The sequence below is a fragment of the Fringilla coelebs genome (assembly GCF_963513975.1).
Source record: "Fringilla coelebs genome assembly, chromosome: 3".
Lineage (NCBI taxonomy): Eukaryota > Metazoa > Chordata > Aves > Passeriformes > Fringillidae > Fringilla > Fringilla coelebs.
This window is the reverse complement of record NC_140030.1, coordinates 67,051,200-67,078,580: the sequence shown is the minus strand read 5'-3', so window position 1 is coordinate 67,078,580 and position 27,381 is coordinate 67,051,200. Positions and strand designations below refer to the sequence as shown.

Sequence of the window (27,381 nt, the reverse complement as noted above, 5' to 3'; positions counted from 1 at the left end):
CCAGCTGAGCAGTTCAGAGGAGATCTAAATAGTTTAGAAAAAACCCTCAGAGCCAATCACAACTGCCTACTGGACACAGCAGTCACAGAGAACTGGATTAGTATGCAAAGCAGGAGGAAGATTCAAGTTATTTATTAATTCAGTCATCTGGGTGCCTCAATAAACTATTAGAGAAAAGGCAAAAGAGATAGAAAATTACAAAAATTATGTTAGGAAAAAATCTCCCTCTTCTACAACAACAACTAATTTGATTAACACAGTTATTCCAGTATCAGGGCTCTTAGACAATTGATGCAACTCTCTGCTGTCTTATCTCCACACAGATTTCTTTGAAGGCCAAAGAGACCCAGAATATAGCTCCCCTCCCAAGCACACCAACCTACACAGAAAGGGCAAGGGCTGGAAACACGAGGGCCTGAGACCCCTGGCCAAACAGCCTCCTGAAGAAGAAAAGGTTGTCAACTTGTCTGGACAAATGGAAATCTTGAGAGAGGCACCATTCCTAGGTTGGGCTATGTTCCTTCCTAGCATGTCAACAAGAAGCAGCATCTGCAATCAAGTTTCAAACTGGTGATTATGAAACAGGAGATTCTCACTCCTGAAATGATCAAGATAAGCAAGAGCGACACGGAGAGATTTTCTGCACATCACATACAGGAAACTGATGGTACCAAAAAAAAAGCACAGCAAGCACTATAACCTGCAATGCTGCTAGAACTATAGTATGTGATCTAAACATTTCAGTTGAGAAAAATGCAGCAGTCAAGGTCTGCTCCAAGTTGTAAGAATGTTACAAAAACAGCTCTATGCAAGCTTTGTGTGATGCATTGCGCACGCTGCTGTAGTAGAGTCCTAGCTTTGAGCATGTGAAGGAAGACAGACAGTGGGGAAAAAGGTTGCTATTATTCATCACAGAATAAAAAAAGGTCTGGAAGCAATCAATTGCAACAAATCCTGACCATAAGGAGGTTAGGTTTTCAGCAGAGGGACAAGCCCACATGTATAGGTTGTCAGCAGACAGACAACCTGTCATGGAATGCCAAGAACCAAGTTTATTTTGGAATGCTGATATGCAAACCTTAAGGGTATAAACAAATGTGGAAAATGTAGATGGGCTTTAGAAGATCCCAAAACAAGTCAACTACCGCAAGTCACCTTCTTATCCACCAGCATTTAGCTACTATTCAAAGATTCAACAAAAATAACCATCAGTTTATATGACAGGCCACTGCTTTATGTATTCCCCATAATATGAAGCTAACTTTCCCAAAAAGCCACCACACTCACACACACAAGGTTTTCTACTTGGGCATAGGATGGCTATACTAACCTCTACTTCCATCACAGCCTTCTATGTCTTTATTCTGCTACATTTCCTTCCTAGTTTCCAAAAGACAAAGAATAAACTTGTAATAGCTCTCATGGCCTCCATCCCATCATATCCCTTACTTCCACCTCCCACATTCCTTATCTTGCAACTCTTACATCAAAACTTACTTTTTTTTCCCCCCAAAGTCAAACTATCACTTCAATTTTCCATAAAAGAGTATCACCTTTTCCCTAGGGGATAGGGACAAAACAAGCCCTAAAACACAACACTATTTTATTTAAACAAGTCTGTACTTCAAATTAAAGTACTCTGTTCTACATTGACCATTTAAGCTCTAGTTTAAAAACTTAGACTGCTGCTGGTTTTTTGTGAAAAACCAAAACATTAAAAAAAATCCCACATACTTAATAAAAATACTGCTTCCCTAAAATATTATCATAAAAAAATGAAACCAGCTTTACCATCCAAGTATAAGAACTGGTTTTAAAATTAAGAAAGGGAAGCCAGAAGATTCTGAAGTTCTGGGATTAGTCAGAAGCAAAAAACCCTGCAAAAAGAACAAGATGAAAAGTCAAAACAGCTCACTCACCTATCAGCAATAACTAGCAAAACAAATAAAATGTAGCCACTCACAGCAATATACATTTGACACAACAACAAACTCCAAAACATCTTCTCTAGTTCCTGTAAGGCAGTGTCCTGTTTGTACCACTCTCCTCCTTTATACTTGGAACAAGAGAATAATAAAGTTCTGGCCTGCCTTTTTCTCAGTTAATGTATTGCTTCAATTCACACTCATGAGATGTCCTTGGCAACTAATGATTTACCTCACCTGTTCCAGACACAAGCTGATTGTAATAAATTAATCTGCCTTTCAACACGACTTCTCCCATCCATATGGCCCCTACTATACACTCATCATTAATCTACAGTGTTTTCTGAAACAAGTGGCGCTGGTGAAGGAAATTCTCACACAGTAAAACAATATTCCCATTTATTTAAAATGGGCTCAATTAATACATTCAGTACTGAAGCTTAGCTTAGTCCTAGGACTGATCAGTCACAAGTGTCTGGATCCAACTGAGCCCCTAAATGTGCACCTTTTACAATTATATTTAGGCCATTCACTGAAATAGTGTCTGCTATATGCTGCTTCACAGACAAGTGATAGCACTATTGCTGTAGGAACCAATACACAAGGCATTAATAATGCAGACAATTACTATGATCTCAATCACACTTGGAATTATGCAAGTCCATGCCAGCTGCTGCCATTTCATGTGTTCTCTGTATTGCTCAATTTCCCTAATTTAATAATATTTTAGAACTCACAAGTAATTCAAAGCATAAAACTATGCCTTATCTCCCTTTCCCATCTTCACCATATAAGCCTCAATACTTTAGTTGCTCATGTAGGGCATTGCACACTTTGGTACTACATGCTGTGAAACATATAATAAAGCCTCAAAAATGTTCAAACAGATAATTTTCAATGTATCAAGAGGGAAACCAGTAAGGAAAAAAATAGTATGAGCTATCCTCTCTTTCTCACTTAATCACATTACAAAAAATGAATATAAAAGCCTACTTACATAAAAGTCATTCTAGGACAAAGAAATGAAAATTCTGATTCAATAAGAAACTGAAGAAGGTATGGCTGTGATGAAGTTCTGTTATTATATCCAAAATAATTATCCCAAAGCAAACAACGAAGCAGCTCCGTTTTCCTAGACTCCATAAATCTATTTTGTGACACTATGATTTACCACACATCATGCCTTTAAATTTACAGTATTTACAGCATAAATCTACTTGTTTTACTCAATATTGTTCATCTGCTACTACTGTTTTAGTATGAAAAAAACCACACAAGACAAAACATACCAAATTCAACTCTGCACTGACTGCTAAAGTTCTGCGACATTGGCAGGAAACCTTGCCCCACATATTTTGCGAGCAGTCAAGCAAAAATCCCAACCCTATACATTGTTGCCATACAGGCAGACAGAATACATCTACATCCTCACAGAAGCAACCTGACCTAGAAGCAAGCACCAGTCCCTTGGACAGCCTGAGAAAAATCAGCACACACTTGTGTATGGCGACAGCAGCACATTGTCTACCTGTACTGCACATGGATGTGCTATGAAAGGGCCTGGAAGGCCAGGACAGCCTCAGGCTGCAGGTGCAAGCACTCCAAAGTGCAGGTATGCTGCTCTCAGACGTCAAAGACAAGATGCTGCTCTACCATCAGACAACTGACGCTGCCCAGACATTGCCAGCCGTGAAAGCTACCACATTCATCTGTTTTCAATCTCCAGTGTCCTGAGTGCCATTTGCAGGCACCTAAAAGCTTCCCATGTAACCTACATGTAACTGATAATATAAAAAGATAGAAGTGACTGGACCTTTTGTTAATAAATTTCATTAGATGATCCAAACAAGTTACACTCCAATCTCATATGCAGTTGTTGCAACGCAGTTCAAACTCATGTTTTGTATTTGCCACAAGGAAAACTGTTCATATAAGTTTCATTTAAATATTCATACAAGACAACTGTACATCGTAGCAGGCTCAAGGATCTCCTTCATACATACAGACTTAACCCACCACTACCTTCAGTAATTTCCATATAATCTTTTACTACTTCCAAGATTAATCTGAGAAGTAGTCAGTTCATCCCTGTTTACCCTAGTTTAGTCCAGGTACTTCAAATACTATTTTTGAGCCCAAAGGCTTATCCAGCAGTCTGACTCTACAGAACAATGAAGACTTCACTAATTATGCTAATTAATTAAGTTAATTAGGCAGCTTCAGCTAATGTATGTAAATGCAGCTGGTTTCAGAATATTTCATTTTAAAAGGCTAACATAATTCAGCATGACTTAAGGCAAACAGACACTTTTATAGTAAGTGTTAGAAAACAGCTGTAGTGGGTTGTTTTGCACAGGAAACTATTGCTGTCATACTCCCACAGAGAGAAATGCTCAGGGGACTCAACATTACTTAACAAATCGAAAAGACTAAGCTCAGCTCCAGGACAGTGAAAGTGTGACTTGTACATCTACTTAACATATGTGCCTTGCTGCCTGGAAAATTCCCAGCAGAATTTCAGAGTCAACACCCAAGTCTGAACTGTGCTAATGCTGCTATCACCTAGTTAGCTTTAACCTGAAACAACCTCACTTTGCCTTTGTGCAGGCAGAGGTCATGATTATAAAAAAAGTAATGGGTTTGTCTTGCCTTTTTAGACCATAAATACCTTAATTCAAGCTTCACAAGCTAAACCATCAAAATAGAATTAGCAGGATATAATACGCTTTTTACATGATATTCTACTCCAAAAGGGACTGAATATGGAAAAGTATTTCAGGGTTAAATATGCATTAACATAGTCTTTGATTTTGCTAACATAAAGATTAGCTACAGATTACTACTGCCCCATGAAGGTCCAAAGGCCTCAAATGTAATTTCTATTGCTAGGCTGAGCTTCAAGTGATAGATTCATCTGAAATCTGGCTTACTAAAATGTAAAATGGACATTCACACTTGCAAAGTAAACCTCCTTCTCATCTTGCTGCATAAAAACACTAAAACCCTATTAAAAAAATAATATGAATACTTGGTGGATAAGCATAAGCCTAGAGAAAATAACTGTCAAAAGAAACAGCAAAATTTAAACTCTGACCTACATTCACTTTGGGTAACTAGCAGGGTCAAAGGCTGACAGCCTGTAAAACTAGAACTAGAGACTCTATATTTTGGTAAGAAAAAAAGGTAGAGATTTTTGCAAGAATGTTTTATTTGATCATAATTGTCATGTTAAATTCTAAGAGCTGCAATGTGCATGCTAGCAGCCTATCCCATTTTTGCTTGCTGTTTATCGTATTTCCTTTTCATTAAGGAAATGCCTCTTTTCCCTACATGGAACTGTAGTGACATTTGACAAAGTAATTAAGAGAAGGATGATCACGATCAGCTGCCTTTGCCCTGTTACCAAACACAGTCAATACACAGTTCATGACTCCAGCAGATGTTCGTGCTTTACAGACTTATTGGAAACTTAAGGTCTTAGTTTTTCTGTCCTTCCTGTATTACATGGAAAAGAAAATCTAAACAGAGAAACCACTGAATTACTAGCAGCAAGTATTAACCCATCCAACACAATCTACTGTCCTAAGCACCAAAAAATAAACTGCCCAACAGTTTTATTTCCACAAATACAGAGCTATTATGAAACAGGCAAGCTTGAATTCTCCTGACAAATGGCAGAAAAGCTTGTTTGAGCAAAGGACTCTGTCAGGGTCCTTGGCTACTCATCCATCACTCAGTACCCCTCCCAGTTAATACTTGGCTAAAATAATCCTGCTCACAAAACATGAATCTACAGTGCAGAGGACAGAGGGTCACATAGTATAATGAGGCAGAGTCAAACTCTGACTGTAAAGAGGCATTTGTGAATTCCCCCATCACTTATGTCCTCGTCTCTGCCTCTACTCCATCTCCATTTGCTACCCATCTTCACGTGACCATGGACTTGCTCACATCACAGGATTTATCCAAATCAAAGCTAGCCCTTCCAAAAGGGGCACAAAGAGGAGCTTTGTGGGTGTGTGTGTCTGTGCTCAGACAAGATGAAGGTAGTAGAAATTTAAAATTAACTGCCTAATAAAAAGGTTGGATTTGGGGCTTTGTTTGTTTGTTTAAATTGCTTATAAAATGAGGGTCTTATTATAATACAGACTACAACTAATGCAGTGAAAGTACAGTAGTTAAAATCTAATTTGGCAAAAGGCATCTCCAGTCATACAAGAATGCAATCTCACTGAGCAGCTATGAGTATGAGGTTACAGGATAAATGGCTCCTAGGCAAACTCCTCCTCATCCTGACAATTTCTGGGCTTCAAACACTGGAGTTTTGGCTACACCCTAGACACCCATCTGGGCTTCACAAACATATCAGAGATCAGCTACAGAAACTGGGGACAGGTACCAGCTAGGGATTCACAGATCCTTCAGTGAAGAAGCTGAGAAGGAGAAATGAACAGATGAGGCTTTACAGATCAGAGAGAGTCTGCAGGGAGCCTGGGCCAAGTCTCATTAGAAATCAAAAGTTCACTCAAAATGGCAGAATATAAATTGAACACTTCAGATGCTTAATTTTAACAAAAAAATATCCAACAACCTCTAAACACAAATAGACTATGGTGAAAATTTTTTTTAGGTTCAATTTTGGTCAGCATCTCTTCTGCTTGATTTTACTGAAGTCCTTAAGAAAAGGATAAAGATAAAATCTTGCTATTTTCAATTCCCAATGCACCCTGTCTCACTATCATAACCACTAATCAAGGTGCCAGACTGGAGAGAATCTGCCAGAGTGTGCAAAACCCAAAACAACCAGCACTGAATCTCTGTTGCACTTCAAAACCCACTTTCTGATGAAGAATCTTAATATGGAAAATTTCTAAAGATCATTCTTAAGAACATTTTACATCAGTGGTATTGATACAAGTGGTAATTCAACACAGTGACTGAAACCTTAAGTGGAATTCCACATAAAACACAAGATAAAATAAAATACTGCATTTATTCCTTTAACACTATTGGTCAGAAATAATAAAGGCCGTGCACGAGAACATGTAGAACCAAACCACTGTCATTCAAATTTTCAGAAACCTCTCTAGTTTTGAGGTTTTTTTCAGTGTTCCTAACTAAGAGGTATATAATCAGTTACTATAGCAGTACATTTTACATCGTGACTTGACTGCTAATGTACCTGATCACTATCTTATCTTAGTTAAAATCCAAGCTTAATAAGAACAGAAAAGTGCTCTCTATGCTAATGCTCAAGAACGTTCTCAAGAAATGTACTATTTTTAAAACAGCTTTAACTCAGAGTTCCCAAAGCCCATCTCAGAATCACAGAATGATTTAGGTTGCAAAGGATCTTAAAGACCATCTTGTTCCATGGTGACATGGACACCTTTCCAGGTTTGTCCTAAACCAGGTTGCTCAGAGATCTCCACCTAACTTGCCTGGAACACTTCCTGGGATTAGGGATCCACCTCTCTGGGCAATGGTTTGCAGTGCCTCACCACCCTCACAGTAAAGAATTTATTTCTAATATCTCATCTTAACCTACTGCCTTTCAGTTTGAAGCCATTCCCCCTCAACCTGTCACTACATGCTCTTGTAAACAGTCTCTTCATTTTTCTTGTAGGGTCCATTCAAATAATATTACTTAAGGGTAGTTTTCTGTTCTTGAGTTTTGATGCATGAAGGTACAAAAAAATAATACAGAAAACTGAGAAAATGGATAGGAAGATGAAATGTGAGCAAATTTCCTCTATATACTTATTCTAGTCAAAAGGCATTCTAAAATAATTGGCAAGTAAAAGAGATCTTCCTTCTTTTTGTATGATTTTAAGTATACTCAGAACTTCAGTATATTAGCTACTTTTCTAATAACTCATCTATACCTAGATATGCATTTAGGGTATGACGGTAAAGAGTGAAGAAAAGTACTTAGTTTACATGCCAAACAGAAAGGAGGCTGGCAGCTAACCTTAAATTCTTAGACCATAATAGAAACAAAGAGGAAAAAATCCACATGCATATGTATATGACTCTGGCTATTGCAGTCCATCTAAGTCATTTCAGCTGTAGTTAATTTCTAGCAACAAAAGGAGATACAAAGGACTACATGTGTATTCTTTAATATACAAGATTATAACTAATATAAATTATTTTTAAAATTTACTGTTATCATCTATTAAAGAATAACTAATTTTACAGCTTTCTAATGTGTAGCTCTAAATCACTGACCATAACTAATAAGCAGTGTAATAGCAGGAGTATCTGAAGTAAAACCACAGACTGCAATTTCGTTGATTGTAAATCATAATCATTTTAATGCAAAAGCAACAGCAAATCTCTGTAATTACTGGGTGCATTTTGAATCACTTTTATGATTACTGCTCTATACCCATTAAAAATCCAAAACACTGAACTGCACAGGGTATAAAACTAGAATTATGATATACTACAAACTATAATTGAAATCCATAAATTCCCTTACCAGTGTTCAAAATTATTTTGTGCCAAGAATTGCAGCCCTGCAAAATTGACTTTACAAACATTTACTTTATCTAAGAAGGCAGTAGGGGCAGGGATAGGAGCAGTTGCTTTGAGATATGCAAATAAAAAATTAAAAATGCCAAGGATCAGATTTGGCACCCCTGCTTGTTTATGTTATACATTTGGCTACCAAACTAACCAATTAAAAAAAAAATCTGGTTTAAGTGCTAAAAGCAAAAACTGAAAAGGTCAGCTGTGGTATATACACACTTTGGATCTGTAATTAAAAACTTCCAGACACAATTTATAACACCTGGGATAACTTACCACCTACAGCAGCATCCAAGAATATTCCACAAAGTAGTAAAACACTGTATATCATTTTAAAAAGAGAAAACAAAACAAGATGAAACCCAGGAAACAAAAAAGAAAATGCTTACACATTACTTGAGAAATCTACTGCATTTCCTCAGTAATAAAAAGAAAATTGGCTTCTAGAAATGTATGCTTTTTTGGGGAGAGGTGGAAAGGAAATCAGGAAAATTAAATAACTCATAACAGGAAAAGACTTTAATGTTTCTAGAGATATGAAAGTGTATCCTAGGTAGACATTACCAGATTAAAAATTCTGGTAATGTCCAGCCAGGATACACTTTAATCTTTCTGATTAAGATTCTTCATCAGAAACAAACCCTCATTAAAACTGAAATAGGGTTAGCAGGAAAGGGATATCAGAATATTTGTGGCTGTGGGCTATTTGAACAAAGAGAGACCAGGAGAGCTTTCCTTGTTTCAGCTATCAGAACAAGGGCATTGAAGAGATACACTTGCTCTTACCGTGCTGTGAGTCTGGGCTATCCCTCAAATGGGGACTGTTGTTGCAATTAATCTCTTCATGCAAGGAGATACACCCATGTTGGAGAAGACGCACAGGGCACTGTGTCTGCGTTGTTCTATTGTTACACAATAACCTACTTAAAAAGGTCATTCATATTCTTGAAAATATGAAAAGCAAATGCACAATAAATGTAGGCTGAAAATTAGAAGACAGCCTCTACTTAAAAAAAACTGAAAAAGCATTTTTGAGGATTTTGCAGAACTTCTCTTAGGATGACTGATAGGAATAAACTGGTTGCTAAGTCAGAAAGATTCCTCCACACCTCCATATTGATGTCATTGTCTGCTTCAAATGGTCACTGAAGTGTATTTTAGTGTGCAATAAAAAATGCTTTTTATTCTGGTGAGGGTTTTCCTCAATTAATGACACTGCAAAAAAAACCAGTAAGAGACAATTTGCAGATCCTTCCTGAAGAACCTCCAGGGGTAGAATTTGAAAAGAAGAAGGTCAAAACTATACTTTGCCTTTTCTTTTCCTTTCCTCTCCTCACCCTTATTTTCCCTTCCCTCCCCACCCACCCCTTCATTCCCCAACTTCAACACTGTAATTTCTACATGATCAGATTATACATCCTATCCTATAACATCATATTATGAGCCACAGCCATGGTTGAAAAAGTATTCCTTAATCTAAAAGCCCCTTCACACAAATTTATAACTTCCTCTAAGTGGTTTCCTAATTTTCCCAATGCTGCAGGCTAGGAGCATCTGCAAAATGTTTCCCCTAAAAGCAATATATTGAACTGTTTGTTTTCAGGAATTGTGTGGTAAAAGTGGGTAACATCAGTACTATTTAAGCATGTTTGCTATTTAAAAATAAACTGTTGAAAATACCAAAGTTCACATAAGTAGAGGAATGTGTGGCTCAGCAATTAAGCACAAAAAAATCTCCAGTATGCTGCAGCTTGCCCTCTTCTCATTAAGATCAGCATTTGTGAATCAAAACATATTCAGTCCATTAGGATGATAATGCAGACAACATTCAAAGACACTGCATGTGCTCCCACTGCATTAAACAGATCTGCTGATTATACAAGTAGGAACTAAGATATACAGCACTACAGAGATGCAAACATAGTGATTTCTCTCATTTATCCCTTCCACTGCTAAGGCTTGAGGAAACACAAGAGTGACATTTTTGGCTCTCTTTTCTTTTGCTCATGCATTTGAACTGTCCAGGGTTTTTCCATGAACTTGATTCCTTTTGCTAGCACATCCCTTCCCCTGGTTAAATTACTGTGCAATGTTTCATGATACTGTGGACAAATCCTTTGCAGACTCTGCTTTTGCACACTCACATTCCCGTAGCACTTACAGGTGAATCCTGCTCAGGCACAAAGGGTTTAAAGTATAGAACAAAGGTACCTCAGTTTCCTCTACCCACCAGAAAACCAGCAGGAGCTGAAACACAGAGGACACACAGGTGGCTCTGTCTGACAGACATTGTCATCCGTGTAGGGGTTAACAGCTGTTCAGAGGCGCTTACCTACAAGGCTGGGTTTCTTATCACAGCATGGGGGGAAATTGAGACTGCATGCAAGGAGATGGGCTGCTGCTCAGCAAGAAAACATGCCACCCTTGCCCAAAACTGGCGGTGTAAGTGACCAAGAGCAGTGACTTTTTGGTAAAGGAAGATAACAGAAGGCTGAAACAAATGTGTATTGTTGGAACAAGATTTTTATGCTGTACAGAGATACTTATTAATCCTCCCACATAAAAATGCTTCTTTCTTATTAATAAAAAAGTGACAGGATGTTTAACAGTCAACTTAGACTTGTTTAGAACTGAATATGTCAACTCAACCGGACTTCTTGGTATACCACACAACAAATTGCCAGAAAAAAAAGAAAGAAGTGGATGCCAAAAATCTTAACTTCATTATATTTTCTGATGTTGTTTCCCTAGACATTTGGATTAGTAAACTAGAGAAGCAGAGTATAAATCAAAATACCAAATGAGAACAAAATATAGCAAAAACGTATTTTTACAAATAAAAACTTCAAGAGAGATCAAGACAAGTTTTGCAGGGGGCTATCCTCATTGCAGCAATAACCACTGGTTTTAGTACTGATTTGGGTAGAGAAACAGAATTTTTTATATCAGTTGGCCACATTCAACTGGATAGCACATTAGTGCACAGAACAACAGGTTTAGACTTCCAAATGGCTTACGCTGGAGGGAGAGCCAGGTAAATACAGGAGTGTTATTCATCAGCGACAACAGCAAGAAAGCACAACTGACCACAAAGCACTGCATACACCAGTGATGGAAAATAAACGTCTGGCTCTGTTACCCAAGGTCTCAGGGCCCTGTGGATCCAAGGCATGAATCCACACTATCGCAACATTAGAAAAGGACAACAGCCACAAGGGGACAAACAAACCAAACTGTCAACTGCAAAGAGTTATGCCCAACATCAGCAAGGCCCCAATGGAATTCAAAGTTCAGAGCCCTTAAGTCCAACAAGGGAGGGGACCAACTTCAAAGAACAAGAATTGGCCTAGCAAGTAAAACCTAAAAGGAGAATTAATTAACCATCTTTATTAGTTAAGCAGATGCCTTTAGAACTCAGTAACATCCTCGGGCAGCTAAAGCTTGTCAGCAGAAGAGAAGACAAAAACCTTTTTTCTCCATGACCATGGCAGACATGGCAAGAAGTAACAAGTTAAACTGTTGCATGGAAGATTCAGGAAAAAAATGTAACAGCAAAGACAGCTTAGTGTTGTCAAACAATTAATAGCTAAGATTAAGATCACCAGTAATGTGACCTTTGAAAAGTTATACAACTACTTGTCAGTCACCAGTTTCAAAATCCAGCTTACAATTGAGGAAAAAAAACTTACCAGTATGTCACCTCTACTCAAAGGTATTGGACAAGTATTTCAGCCACAAAAACTTACAAGGGTTAGTGCTACCAATTAGCTGAACAGCAGAAGGACATTTAACTCCTTGTGTAGATCTGATGTCACATAAACAGAATTATTTTTACAACTCAGGCAACATCCACTTTGTCAAATCTTAGATACATTGAAAGGGAACACATGGAAAACGGCTGAACCATTTTCACTCCTTTTTCTGGTACTTAGAAATACACATTTCCATGCAGCACTACCACTTATTTGTACAGGAGAAAAAAGAAGCTTATATAAAACTGCAAGAAACATTCTTCAGCTGCAAGCTGTCTAAACAACATCCAGAGTTGTGATTTAAACATAAACCTCTGAAAAAAACCCCATGCTTTTCGTTTCCATTTTTTTCTTGTATTTGAAAGATGCTGACAGTATTTGGAAAGCCAGGGTTTAAATATTCTTTATGCATAGCTTTGGGGATATAGAAAGAAAACATCCTTAGGGTGTTATTAGCATACCCTTTCAGGTCTTTTTTTTTTCCAGGCTGATGGTCTAAATGAGCAGAAGCAATGGACTCACAGGTCTAAAAAATTGTGTGTATTTATCAGAAAAGAGAGCAGAAACCATAGATTTTGAAGAAAAAGCACATGGGCAGACAGCCAACAACTCCCCTGAACACATGACTTTAAATTAAAAAAGAACAGGAAATTAGTAACAATGTCGGTAAAATTTCCACCTTTAGGATTGACTAGACACGAAAGCAAACCAATCTACACATCTCCAAATAAATCCCACCCCTTCACCAAAGTCAGAGTGATCTTGTCCTTGGGGCATACCACTCCAGGACAGCATGATACAAACCCACAGTGCAAAAACCATTCTTTCCTCAGTCTGGATTTCTTGCCGTTTCTTTACTATAGCTCATATCGCCTTTTCAAGTTTTGTTTCTCCCAGGCAGTTTAAGTCTAGTAAGACACCAATAATTAAAATATGGAATTATTCTTCTTAAATAGGTTAAAAATCCTTTTGAAAGAGATATATAGCATCAGTAGATAATTATAACACAATTATCAATTTATTCCACTTCCTGACTTCTCAATATTTCTGATGCACCAAAAAATAAAATTTCATTCTTACTGACAACATCTTCTATTCCCTAACTTCTAGCTGAAAAATGAAAAACCATCCAGAATTTCCCAGACTGTTTGACAGGCTAGAACTTAAGAGCTTCCAAACTGGAAAAAGAAAAGGGTGGGTGGGCATGGGGGGTAGAGGAGGATTGGGTGAGAGTGAGAAAGAAAGAGAAAGAAGCAAACAAGCAGAATAAAAGAGATACTGATTGATTTAACAGCATTTGGCTGACAATATTAAGGGCAGGGGGGAGGGGTACCCACAACCTCAGCAGCTCATTCCAAGAAGGGACTTTACCACCTTGTGAAAATAGCAGCTAATAAAAATATGTTTTAAAAACTATTTAAATCAAGGCAAAATTTCAACCAGAAACCATAATGGTTACATTTTTTATTTAGTACTTTGAAAGCACAGTTGTAGCTCCTTGGCAAAACCCTCAGTTCATTCCCAACAAAATCAGTAACAAAATTTCCACTAACTCACATGATGGGAGTAATGGCCGCGGCCTACAAACCTGACAGAATCTAGTGTAAATATGCTTTTAATTTAAAAACCCTGCTATAGAAAAGATAACTGATAACACTTAAACTGCAGAAATTTCCTCTTCTATCTAGGAGCTATTTACCCAGCATCATACAATTACATATTCTGTAGGTCTCACCTTCAAGCAACTAATGAGCAGACCACAAGAAAGTACAGCAAGACAAAAATTCAATTCTGTAGTCCATTCAGGTTCTAGTTTTAGGGGTTTTTGTAATGCTTTTAAATATTCATACATGCCCCTAAACCCATGTAATATTAAAGCCATAAATATTTCTCTGTTAGCTTATTATTGTCCATGCGATAGATATAACCACTAGTAGATAATTACTAATCAGATACATATCTGAAAGAGTCTAAAGAAAATCAGGGGGGTTTTTTGGTAAATGGGACACGTAGTAAGACAAACGCATGCTAAAAGAAAAGGAAGAGAGATCAAAAAGAGAAGGAGACAAAAAGAAAAGCAGCAGGAAAAAAAAAAAAACAACAAACTACCGAAGAGCACATATGTTCTGTAGGAGCTGCATAAAGTAGCAAGGTGCTAGTGATAACAACCAAGTCATTCTGAAAGTCATTTTTGGGATGCCAACTCTAAAAATTTAGAGCAGAATTTAGTTACCATTATTGATTTGAAGGCACATCAAAGCTAGCACTTAGCTGGAAATAACACACACAAACTATCAATTAGACATCTATGAAATGAAAAACTATCAAGTACATGAAGCATATATTCACACTGCACAATCAGGAAAAGCAACAACAAAAAAGGAAGATTTTTAAAGTTAGAATGGGCTAAGTAAAAGTATCACATTGTTCTTGTCTAGTTGTATGGCAAATTCAAATTAGAGAAAGACATTTCCATTGCAAACATGACAAGAGATACAAGGAGAAGAAAAGAAAAATAAGCTCTTGAAATTCCTTCACTACCTTCACCTTGAATTTAATTCATATTCATTGTAAGTACAAAGCTGCTATTTATATTGAGATAACCATTTCCTTATCCCTGTAGGAAGAAATATACTCAGCACAAAGGAATGTCTGCCTTATTTTCCAAAATGAGATCAATAATATTAACTATTACATCAATTTCAACCACTGAGAGGTCTATGAAACACATTCTATAAAAACCTAGACAAAACTGCGCTTCTTCCAAACCCATCACACACGTATAGAGGAAGGATATACAGCAACAGCTTATTTCCTGATAGACACCATAGTAATTGACTTAATGAATCTAGTGGTTGCATAAGCAGTTCTTTTTAACATACGTAAGTTAAGAATATAAATTTTCTTTTAAGTGTGTTTCCAGCTCTATGATGAAACAACTCCTTAGGAAAATACCTCAATCCTTCACAACCTCTCATAGAAGTGAATTAATACCTGCTACTGAAGACTGATAGGAAACCCACCCAGTTTCATACGTGATACAATGCTTTATAAAAGGCACAACACCCAAACCAGTACGTACTTGCTACACTATCAGCATAAGACAACCTCCACAAGAGATTCAGACCACCTCTTATTATGATAAACCCTGCTTTCAAAGACATGCATAAAACTTACCTATGACAAGAGTAATTGCAGACAAAATTCCCTTGAAAAAATACTCCAACACAACTCAAGGTTATACAGTTCTACTCGTATTTATAGAGGTAAATGAGCACTGAGGCCACCAGCCTGGGAGCACTTAGGAGCAAGCCTGGCTCAGCTGATTCCCATCACGGCCTGATAGCAAATAAGCTCCCTTCCTTTCACTTAATGGTACATGCATGCCTTTCTATCAAAGAGAAAAAAAAATCCTGGGGAACTATTGCATCAGGACCCAAAACACTAGTGAAAAGAGAATTTTTCAACATTCCTTCAAACTAGGAGTTTTTAGACCACAACCCTGAGAAATATTGAAGAATTTAGCCTTAACCTTTGCTAGGGATACAAATGTTACTTCTTGAAGAGATATAAAATGAGAGGCTGGGGGGTTTGTTTGGTTTTGACATTACTGGCAATGACACATACACATTTTATCACTTCTAATCATTGGCTCAATGAAGTATGTCCCTACTGTGTGTAATTTTTAGAGCTGGACAGAAACCAGCTAGTGGTATTCTTGTCAAACTTCCTCTTGCGCCATCCTACTCCACAAACTATAGAGCATTATTTTTAACACTGTGCAAATACTAAGTGCATGTGAAAATGCTCTCTCTGAAACGCCCTCTTGGCAAAATCTTATTTAGAAGTTATCACAGGAAAGTCCAATAAGTTTCCTTCACATGAAAACTGCAGGTTAAATTAAAATTACTCTTGTTTTAGTCCCTTTTCCTTATTTGGTGTTCTCTCCTCTTTTAATGTTAATACCTTAAAAGGAACAAATCATCTTGGTTAGAAATTTCAATTTCCACCATTAGTTTCTACAAGTTAGTGTTTTAAAATGAGATCCCCTTCTGACATTTGGTACGATGTGCGAAAGAATACAGACTCAGATGCTGAATTAACCATTTGCCCTTATATTTAGGTTGAAGTTTTTATCTTAGGAACTAGCACATAAAGACCTATGGTAGTCTTGATGATTCTTTATTCTGGTACTTTTCATTCCCTAACTGCAGAAAAAACTCTGCTAAACTAATTACTGGATATTTAGGGGGAAACCTTAACTATGAGGTAAACAAGAGGTCAGAGACGCATTTGTATAAAAATTCTTAATGCAGTACAGTGCAAGTAGTTATAAGTAGAAATGGTTTAAATAAAATATCAAGAAAAACATTTTGGGAAACAAAAAACTATGGGACAAGAATTCAGAGATGCTGCAATTAGAAGCAATTATTATGATCATACTATTTGAACTAGAAAATTATGCAAAAAAAAAAAGCCTTTCAAAATTTTTGCATTGAAAGCATTTTGTATTGAGGTTACAACTTATTTTTTAAGAATACATTGAGTCCTGCTTCAAAAAGACCAAATCAGTCCCATACAGCAGTTCAAAAGCTACTATGTATCCTCCTTTTCCTAGATCAATCCCTTCTTTCGGCCACAAAACCGGGGCTGGAGGGACTTTGGATGACTGCTGCTTATGGCAGTTTTAAGATTGAAATTTTTACCATCAAAGTTTAGAGCTTTCGTTTTATGAGAATAATCTGGGTTCAGCCACCTGTGTAAGTCAGTCGGAAGGCAGCTGGGGACACTGAGCACAATGGGCAGGGAACTGATTGCCCTGCTCTCCTGAGTGAGAGAGAAAATTTCTCTTCTCATTAGAACAAAAGGGGGCAGAGAGAAGGATCCAAATAGCAGCCTGAGACACTGGGCAGCAGGAGAGGGAGATGCAATGAAACTCACACAGAATGCAAATTAGGAGAAAAAAAATGTTAGGAAGACCAAAGGCAAAAGATGTATAGTCTTGGGTGGGAAAAAGATTGTTTTTAGGGAAGAAGATAGTGTATCTTGAGGCAGACTTTGGGGAGATAATTTAGGAGAGGTCAGGGAGTGGGTATCTCTGGGGTACACAGAAGGCTCTGGGAAGTGCTGGGAAATGTGGAGCCCAAAGGCAGAGGTACCACTTCCAGCAAATTTCTCTTTTCACAAACTAAGTGCACTGGTGCAAAAATGGCACATACTCCTAGTTTTGTCTGGAGGTTGTTTTGTTATTTCCTCTATGGAATATACTTACTAAGTTTTTGGTTTATACTGGCTTTTGGCCTTCTTCACAGCATGAATAGCCTAGTTACAGAACTCAGCCACTGAAGCTCTCAGTGCCTTTTTCCCCTAATAAAAATATTTCCTTCTGTGCATGTGAAAGCATGGCCAAGTGGCCACTTAAACTAACTCTGGGAAAAAAAACAGTACAAGCTTTCCTTAGCCCCTGACTGAAAGGCAAGGGTTTTTTTCCCAGACTTTTAGCTCTTTTCTTAACCACGCCTAGCTTACTATGTATTTTTTGAGGCACAGACATCAGAACCAGACTTAATTTCTCCAAAAGATTAACATCATATTCAGTGATAACACCACATGCCTGCATCAGGGTGTGTTTCCTCAAAACCAAAGAGGTTATTCTGGGAAAAAACCCAAATGTGCAGCAGGTATACATTTGTACCTGCCTATAAGGTTTATTTGCCATATATTATTGCTATTTCTCCCTGTTTTAATTTACTGAGAGGACAGCTGTAAACAACTATGTTAGCTCCAACCAATACACATTAGTGGAGATTTCAGAGAATATTTACCAAACATTTATTCTAGCACAGATCTGTAAGATCTATGTTCAGAAGTCTGCCTCACTACTGTTTGAGCTGTTAATGGTGATACTTAAAGATCTGAAAAGTTCCGAATTTTTTTTTTTTATGGTACTGTTGTATTTGCCATTCTAAACTCATGTAATCCTGTTCTTGTCCACCACCACAATTAGAGCCTGTAGGGGTATGCTTTTTAGCTGATTTAAATTTGAACACCTCACTCAGAAAGCAGCATCAAATGAAATCCCTGGCAAAACCCCCACTGACTTCACTGGGAATGAGACCAACTGGAAGAACAGGGCTCCCGCGAGAGGCATGAATCACTGTCATTCCCATCCTGCTGAGTTTGTGAGAACGAAGATGAGATACTGTTTGAAGGCCCTTCTACTTGTATTTCACGTGACATGCCACTTCTTTTTGTTTTGCAAAACCATAAGAAAAGTTTTTTTACTATCTTTAAGAAACAAACTGAAGAGGCTGGACGAGTCACTGGAGCCAGCTTTGGGCTGGCTTGGCTCGCAGACTGCCAATGTCATGGAAGGTTCACTGGAATCTCCCCTTCCTGCTGCACAGCCATTCCCAAAATAACATGGCAGAGCTAAACATAGCCATGCTGTGCTCTTTTAATAAAAGACAATTCCTGCAGGGCGCAACAGCCACCACATTTGTCAAGATAAGCACATCAATATGAGATGTCATATTAGCCTAGACAAAGAGATTGAACAGATAGCTTTGTCAAACACCAAGCAGAGGGGCTCATTCAAACTGACAAAGCAAGAAATTCAAACGTTGAACCTACACTCGAGTAATAACACATTCCATCCTCTTCTGCTGTAGAAGAGTCTCAAACCAGTAAGCGAGTCCCTGTAAATGATATAATAAATTTATTCCTAATCTAAAATAATAGTATTCCTGTCAATTCAAACCTCTCTGCTGCACTTATCACGAACTCTGTAATGACTGTTTGTATGTTTCAGGTTATGTTTTGATCTATACACCTTAGTGGGTAGGGACCCTCCAGAATGACATATGCACACAGGGTATAACTAACATGGAGAATTAACAAGCATAACTAATTTCCAAGCAGCCAGGCCGCAAGTTATTCCTTGATCGCTTTTCCATTATTTGCACATAAGGAAGTTTACTCTTAATCCTGAGGCAATAGACAAAGACACTGCAGCAGTGGGTCCCAGTGCCTCATCTCTCTAAAATCTGTCATGACTTTAAACAAATTATTCAATTCCATGTCAGAAATCAGGGACACAGCTGCCCATATTATGGAATATGTGAGATATTCATATTGGTCATATGCAACACTAGAAACATGGCTCACAAGATTACTTCCTTAGTGAGAAATTATCGTGGAGTTTTTTGTATTCCACATGTGTAGTTGTGTGTATGGGCTTAATCATCCTACATATGGCAGAGGAAGAAGCTATGGGGGTAGGGCTATCAACCTAAATATTTTCCTTAAAATGCATTTACATTTCAGAAAGACTTATGATCACCAAACTTACTTAAAACAAGACAGGTTATCGGCGTGTGGAAGTGAAACTGGTAGACAGACTTTTATCACACCACAGGTGGTGTGCCTCTTGAAGTGCAGTATTTACACAAAACCCCATAGTAGGTGGCAAAAATCAGTTCAGTTTTCACTACAGAGCTCTGACTGAATCAAGTCCTTTAGGGGAAGGAAAAAGCCCTCAAGGAACTACCAGAGGCTAGGCATTTCTCTTTTGCCAGGAACCTTTAAGTTTAGCGTTTCCTTCAAACTAAGAGCCTTGTGTAGGATGTAGGAAGGATTCCCCTTGCGGGGCTGCTGCTCAGTCCCACACAGCTCCTCTACCAGCCAACAGCTCTATCAGAGCTCAGAAATTACTCTTAACACAATCGTGGAAAGGGGGAAAGAAAGCCGTGGAGTTGATACTATCCTCTCTCAGGATGCCACCTGTAATGTACCCTAATGAGATCTTCCTTCCCTCTTAACTTAAAAATAATGAAACCCATGAAGATTTGCATTCAACATTTCCAGAGGAGATTGAATACACTTTAAAATATTCAAGAACAATTCAAATGCATATACAATATAGTACTGTATTGTTCACATTCTGCAACATTTTGCTTTAATGGGCTGATTGGAAGATCTTTTCCAGGGTGTTTTTTGTGAGTTTAATAAACCAGGACTTTGAAACAGCTGCCAAATATATGAGGTGCTACATTTTCTTTAAAAGAAAAGAGTTGTGAAGTCAAAGGCAAATTCTGTGGTATCTTGTATGAAATACCGTTTCACTTCCTGAACATTGCCTGTAGCTTTACTAATTTATTGCCATGAAAATATTGTTACTACTTAATGCACTAGTACTTCTGTCAATAGGCAGCTTTCCCCAAGGCATATTTGAGAACGCTCTGCTAATCAGAGTTGATGCAGTTATTCTAAAGCAGCCAGGTCTTTAGAAAAAGGTTCATGTTTAATTCCAGTACAGGTGAGTGTTGTCTTTTCTTCAAAGCACAATATTTTTAATTTGCTGAATTCATTTCTGTAGATATCTAAAGTACTGATTACATTATCCAGCCCCAGCTTGAACCAGTGTATTTCAACGCAGAATTGCTGGCTTCTTTACCTCTTAAAACTTAACTTTTGTGAAATATTCCCCATTTTGTAGTGGCAAGGATTAAACAATGACTTAATCAGAACCACAAATCTGTGCTATATTATCAGCACATAACTTAAAAAGAATGTATTTGGGTGTTTAAGCAGATACTCACTTGGATCTGACATTTTACTTTTCTACATCTGCTTGAACTCTTGAGATTATGATCTCATGCATCTGAATTTTTAGTGTTTGTTTTCCAAGCATGCTGATAATCATGAAGAGCACAGTGAGTGACAATGAGGTCACGTACATGTACATATGTCACACTACAGTTTTATTCTCTCTAATAAATATTGAAAACTCCATGACTATAACTGTACTAAGGCAAAGCAAATAATCTTAATTGGTGTGAGAGATTTAATGCATGTATGTTTTTAATGTACTTCCAATTCTATGCAGATGAAAAACTGAATAAAGTCCTTCAAGAAAGAGGTCAGGCCATTTATTTCAATTAGAAATAATAATTAAATTACAGTAAACTATTAAATGTCACTTAATCTACATTCAAGATAAATGGAGTACTAAATTTCTCTTGGCATGTTCCACAACAAGGTACCCTACTGTGACAGTGATCACAAGGGTCCCAGGAGGAGGGAAGAGACGAGAAAGTTGACTCCATGTTTCAGAAGGCTTGGTTTATTATTTTATTATATATTATATTAAAAACTATACTAAAAGAATAGAAGAAAGGATTTCATCAGAAGGCTGGCTAAGAATAGAAAAGGAATGAATAACAAAGGTTTGTCTCTGACTGAGACAGTCTGGACAGCTGGACTGTGATTGGCCATTAATTAGAAACAATCACATGAGACCAATCACAGATCCACCTGTTGCATTCCACAGCAGCAGATAATCTTTCTTTACACTGTGTTCCTGAGGCCTCTCAGCTTCTCAGGAGGAAAAATCCTAAAGAAAGGATTTTTCATAAAATACCATGGCTACACTCTACTTGTCTTTTTATTGACAGATTTGAATGCTCCTCTGCTCTCTCTTCCACAGTGACATTTAGTGACTTTACTCCTTCTCAAACCCAGCATGGACATTATCCATTTTGGAATATGCCTACCAAAGAAAAAAGTGGTTTTGTGTGAAGTTGATGGCTATACTTTGGGAATCCCCTTGGTTCAGATCAGTGCTGTGTTTTCCTACATTCATCTTCACTGTAATGCAGGGGGTCTCGTTTTGCTTTCCTTCTGCCATCAATTAATTTCCCAAAACTTCTAGGGGCAAAAGACTGTCAAAAGTCTTTCTACATTGCACATAATTCACTTCCTAATTAACGACAGAATTATAACCATCAAAGATAATTTTTTCAAGCAGCTAGATGTTTCAAGATGACAAAAAGTTTCACTTGGTCATGGGCTCTTTTTTGAAAGGCATTAAATCCCACCACCTCCACAAGAAGTTTCTTAGACATGGGAGACTCCTAAGGCTACCAGCCAGCAATAGCAAGCTTGGTGAAAAAAGTAAAACATAAATCTTTGAGTACTATGGAGCATTACCAACATAGAACAAAATCTGACTCCTCTGGAGTTTTCCTCAGTTACAGCTATGTTCCTTGGTTTACCTGAAATACACATGGGATACAATATAAGGAGGTGAGGCCTCATTCAAATTCTCCATGGAAATAATCAAGATGTCTTATGGTAAGTCTCTGTGTCTGAAGTCACCCACACACATGGCTTCAATTCCAAGTCTGCACGTCTTTTAAGGGATTTATATTAAGCTCTGCAAAGTAGCTGTTAGCCATTTCTGCTGACTGAAATCAAACTAAGTTAAACTAAAATTTACCATAGCAATAGATTTCTACTCTGCCCACTCTGTTGTTCCACCTTTCATCTGAAACGACAGCAAAAGGATGCTTTAAACATCTCCACAGCCACATACAATACTAATTTTTGATCTTTTGACATGTTTACAGCTCAGCCAGCTAGCAAAAGACTCTGAAAAAGCCAGAGGAGCAACACTTCCAGTTCTCAGGGATGTTTTAAAATAAAACACCAAATCTTGCTTGAGAACTTCTTTACTGAGACCAAGAACTCCTCAGGAAACAAGTGAAATGCATATGAATATGTACATGTACACACATATACATACCAGCAGGCTCCTTCTTTCATAGACACCAAGTTCTATGCATAGATATTAAGAAGAAAAGATGGCATTCTCCATGTAAGCCATGGAAGTGGAAGACTAGTATGCAGCTAAGCACAACCAGAAATGCAAATAGTTATCAAATAGGTCAGTGGTCTAGTGCCTCACTCCTGAATGTCCACATTGCAAAGATGAGTGTTAAATGTATACAAAAAAACCATGACATAAACTTGGAAGTTGATTCTTCAGTCCTGTGTGCTGCAGAAAATATATTCAATTTCTTTTGACATGCAGAAGCCTTTATATTCTACATATGCTGTATGTTCTATATAAAACTCTAATGCTTAAATTATACCCACAATTTTCTAAAGTTTGGCTTTGTTGGCTTTTTTAGGTTTTGTTGGGGTTTTTTTTAAGAGACACTGCTATAATATGGCTCTTTTCCAAATGCAAAAATGCAGTATTTCATCTTTCTTGCTCTAAACAACATCCAATGAATAATGTACAGTGACATGATCTTCTGCTATTTACTTTAAGCCATTTTGCAGATAGATTGCTACAGTGGGTGGCATTCAGAATAATGCATGTTGAGCAACACACACTCAAATCTTGCCAGCTTTATGCTTTCTTACAACATGCTACAATGTGAAGTGATTCACACAGAGAAAAGTTTTTTCTGTTACTGTAAAAAATGATGTTATATGCATTTATTATCCAAAATAAATACATTGACACCACAGTCTGAAAAAAACCTAGGAAAGTAAACTTCGTTTCTCTTTGTATTTCAAAATACTACATTTAGGTTTTAAAAAATTAAAGCTGAGTGATGCCTTCTGTGTAAGTCAAGCTTGTCCTGACAGTTAATCCACATTATTATCAGACTAATCATATTAAAATAAAGTGAGCTAAAAAAGAAATCAATGCCAAGGATTTAAATTGCCTTGATGTCATATGCTGGCATCTTATAAATTTTACAATTCATGTGGAAAAGCATCATAGAATCATTTAAGTTGGAAAAGACCTTTAAGACCACTGAGTCCATCCGCTACCCTGCACTGCCAAGTTCTCCACCAAACCTTGTCCCAAAGTGCCACTTCTACACAACTTTAAAATACCACAGAGAGAAGGAAGACGATCCACTTGGAAAGACTGAATTGGTAGCAAAGAACACACACAAAGTCAAATGAAAGAAGTGGAACACAGCTGAGGAGGTGGTAAAGTGGTGCAGCTACACTGACAAGCCATAACTTCCATGGAATTTTCTTTTATATCAAACATGTATTAGTAATTTCAATCTAATGATGTGTTTGATGTGTTACTCCAAAGCGTGGGGGGAAAAAAATCTCCGCAAAATGACACAGTAACTTTTGGAAGATGCTGTACTTAGACTTGACATTCATGAGAGTTAAGTTTGACATAATGTCTCTCACCATGTCCTCAGCCAGAAGCTCAGGAAAAGGGAACAAATAAACATCCCAAACCAGACAACTGTGCTGTACTTGAGAAGTGACTATGGGCCTCTGTCACCAAGGTGTTAAAAAATCGGAATACTGAAATTTGCAGTTTTATTATCTGCACCTTCACAGTGTTATCCAAGTTGAATTTTGCCCATTATCCTCACAGCCATGTCCATGACAGCAGATAACACATTCTCAATTTTAATTCCTCAGATTTCTGTAAATCCAGACTTGCAGCCCTCCCCGTCACCTTGCCTCCATACATTCATAAGCATTTCAGAGCGAAAAAGTACCCACAAGTTGAAGGTCAACCTCAACTGCTCAGTCTTTCTGAAAAATGAGACTTCAAGTCAATGAAGAAAATATAGGCAACTTGGGTCATCAAACTAGTCTGAAGCACTTCACACTGAACTCTTAAACCCCCATGCATTATAATACCTTAGTTTCTTTCACAAACAATTTTCTTCTCCATGGTACTATTCATTTTATTCTATTGTTTTACTTATTCTGCATATTACATTTTCAGCAGGAAACCTACCAAAAATTTCAGACAAAACAATTTCAAACTTCCAAAACTGATGAATCTTGTATTATAACCTTTTCAAAAGATAAGAATCAGGTAAACACTGAGGCTTCATCGGCCTGGAATGGACTCTACTGGGATGTACCCTTTTCTGGTCTTTCAGCAGACTGCATCCTGGAGACTGACTGACCTGTGCTGGAGCCTGATTAATAGTTTTGACATTCACCAGTCACTACTATATTCCAACAAATAAATCCAGGCAACAGTTGGATTCAGCTGCTGGAGTTCTTCCTCCAGCCAGATGACCACTTATTTCAGGAGCCATTTCACCAACAGAAACTGACTAAAACAGGATCACTAACAAAAGATGAGAGAAGCCATCCCTCTTGAACACAATGGAAAAGTTTCACAGAAAAGACAAAGAAACGCCCAAACCATTAAGACCATCCTGTCAATTTCTACTCTCCCACCTCAAATTAAACCATACTAAAAGAAATGGTTAATGGAAAAAAAGGGAGGCAAAACCAAAACACAGCACCATGCCATACCACCAGTGCCAAAACGTGCTGGTGGATCTGACCTTTGTTGGCCCCACTGCATCTTGCTGGTGCTCAATCAGTATTCCCCTCCAAAACGCCACTGGCACAACTGGAGAAACTTCGCACCGGTACACGGCAGAGCCAGGACCAGGCCCTGCTGAACTCCCCATCTCCAGCCCAGCCGCCCCGCTACTCCCGCCAGTCACGGCTCCTCCGGGGGTGGCAGCCGGCGGGGACCCTCTTACCTTGTTGGAGTAGGGCGGCTTACTCAGGTTGATGCCGTCGCGGATGAGCTTGTCCCGAATCATGATCTTCAGCTTCAGCCTGGGGTACGCGACCAGCCCCCCGCCACCGGCCGCCCCCCGCCGCCCGCCGGGCCGGACCCTGGAGGGCGCCCCCCGCCGCGGCTCCTCCGGCCCCCCCGCCCGGCGGGGGCAGCGCCCGGCGGGGGCGGGGGGCGGCGGCGGCGGCGGCTCCAGGGTGAAGTAGAGCCCCGCCGCCCTCTCGTCCGCCTCCTTCAGCCGCCGCACGGCTTCGTGGATTCGGCGCCGGTGGTGGGGCACGGCCACGCCGATGGCATCCAGGTCCGGGTCGCCGATCTGCTTGCAGACCTCCAGGTCGTCGTAGCCATTATCGACGAAGGACTCCGCGTACTGGGGGAGCTGCAGGGTCTTCAGCCACTCGTAGACTATGTTGGTGCACATGCTGGCTCCAAAATAATAACGAGTGCAACTTTCAGCACTGAAGCCAGCCTCCCCCTTTCCACTTTTCGCCAAAGGACATAAAGCCACAAAAACTGCGATGCAAGTAAGAGACCTCAAAATCAAGGTCAAGAAAACATCCACCAGGAAAAGGAAAAAAAAAATCCTTAAAGCAGATCAGTAGGGCACCGCAAGCACTGCTGACCGAACCCCTCCTGCTTATTCCTCCTCTTGTATTGAGTACAGCCGCTTTCTGCCACAGAAGGGAGGCTCAGACTGGAGAGAAGCAAAATACAAGGGTGCATCCCCTAAAATCCCAGGTCGCTGCTGCACAACATCCACCCACTTTCTCTGGAAGTAATTCGCAGTCGCTGTCTTTTTTTTTTTTTTCTTTTTTTTCTTTCTTCCTTTCAGTGTTAGTTTCTGTTTCTGCTTCTGTCTCACCTTCCTGCGCTCTGTCGTATGATCAATCTGTTTACTTTAAGTAGCTGCTTTGGTACACGATGGTGTCGGGGGAGAGCCGAGCGTAGGATCCCGCACCCTCGCCCAGCGTGGGCAGGGGTGCCGGTGTGCAGTGCGCTCCTCTCCCGTGTCTCTCCCAGCAGCGGGCGCACACGGCGGCTTTTGCTTTCCTTTTAAACGGCTCTTTTCGGATTAGGAGCAAAACAGAGGGAAGGAAAAAAAAAAAATCCACTCACTTTTCCGAGTTACTTTCCCAGTTTCCCTTCATCCCCGTAATCCTGGTTAAATGCCCTTCGCTGGCAGCGAGACCAGAAACCGCTTTCCAGCCCCACTTTCTCCGCGCGGATGCCGGCAGTGCCCTCCTGCCCCAGCGGGGCACGCAGCCCTACGCCCGGCCCGCACAACTTTCCCCGCGTTCCCCTATCCCTGCTGGCGCTCCCGCCGCTGTCCGCAGCCGCCCTGGGGAGGAGGCGGCGGCGGGGCCGTGCGGACGGCCGGCGCTTCGTGCATCCTCCAGCGGCGGCGGATGAGCCGATCTGCGGCAGGTCACCGGCGCTGCCCCCGCCTTCCCCGGATGCCGCCGGAGCTCTCCCTTCCCGGCCACCGGTACTCGGAGCGGTGCTCCCCGCCCAGGTCCTTTCTCTCCTCTACACCGGAGGCGCCTGATGCGCCTCCCGCAGATCTCCTCCGGCTCCTCCCGGTGCGGCTTCTCCCCGCTCCTCCTCCGCGCCCGTCACCCCGCTGCCAGCCCCCTGCCCCGGCTCTCCCCCAGGCCTTTCCAACTTTCCCGGCCGGCAGCCCCCGGTGTCTGCCGCCGGCCGCTCGCCTGCCCAGCCAGACCCGCCGGGGGCGCGGGGAGGCGGTGTGCAGCCGGCCCGGGGGGGCAAGGCAGCTTGGCAGGGCAGCGGC

General features: G+C 39.6%; 1 protein-coding gene across 3 annotated transcripts in view; it reads right to left on the bottom strand.

The window, feature by feature from the left end:
* Positions 1–27,023, bottom strand: part of LOC311151552 (SAM and SH3 domain-containing protein 1-like) — a 523,482-nt gene extending 496,459 nt beyond the window's left edge. The window contains exon 1 of one of the 3 annotated variants that reach the window (XM_084202079.1): positions 25,555–27,023. In XM_084202079.1, coding sequence (XP_084058205.1) covers positions 25,555–26,013 — 459 coding nt within the window. In that variant the 5' untranslated portion in view covers positions 26,014–27,023. The remainder of the gene's footprint in view (positions 1–25,554) is intronic. The other 2 variants (XM_084202081.1, XM_084202080.1) reach the window with 2 other exon arrangements.
* Positions 27,024–27,381: the final 358 nt, after the last annotated feature.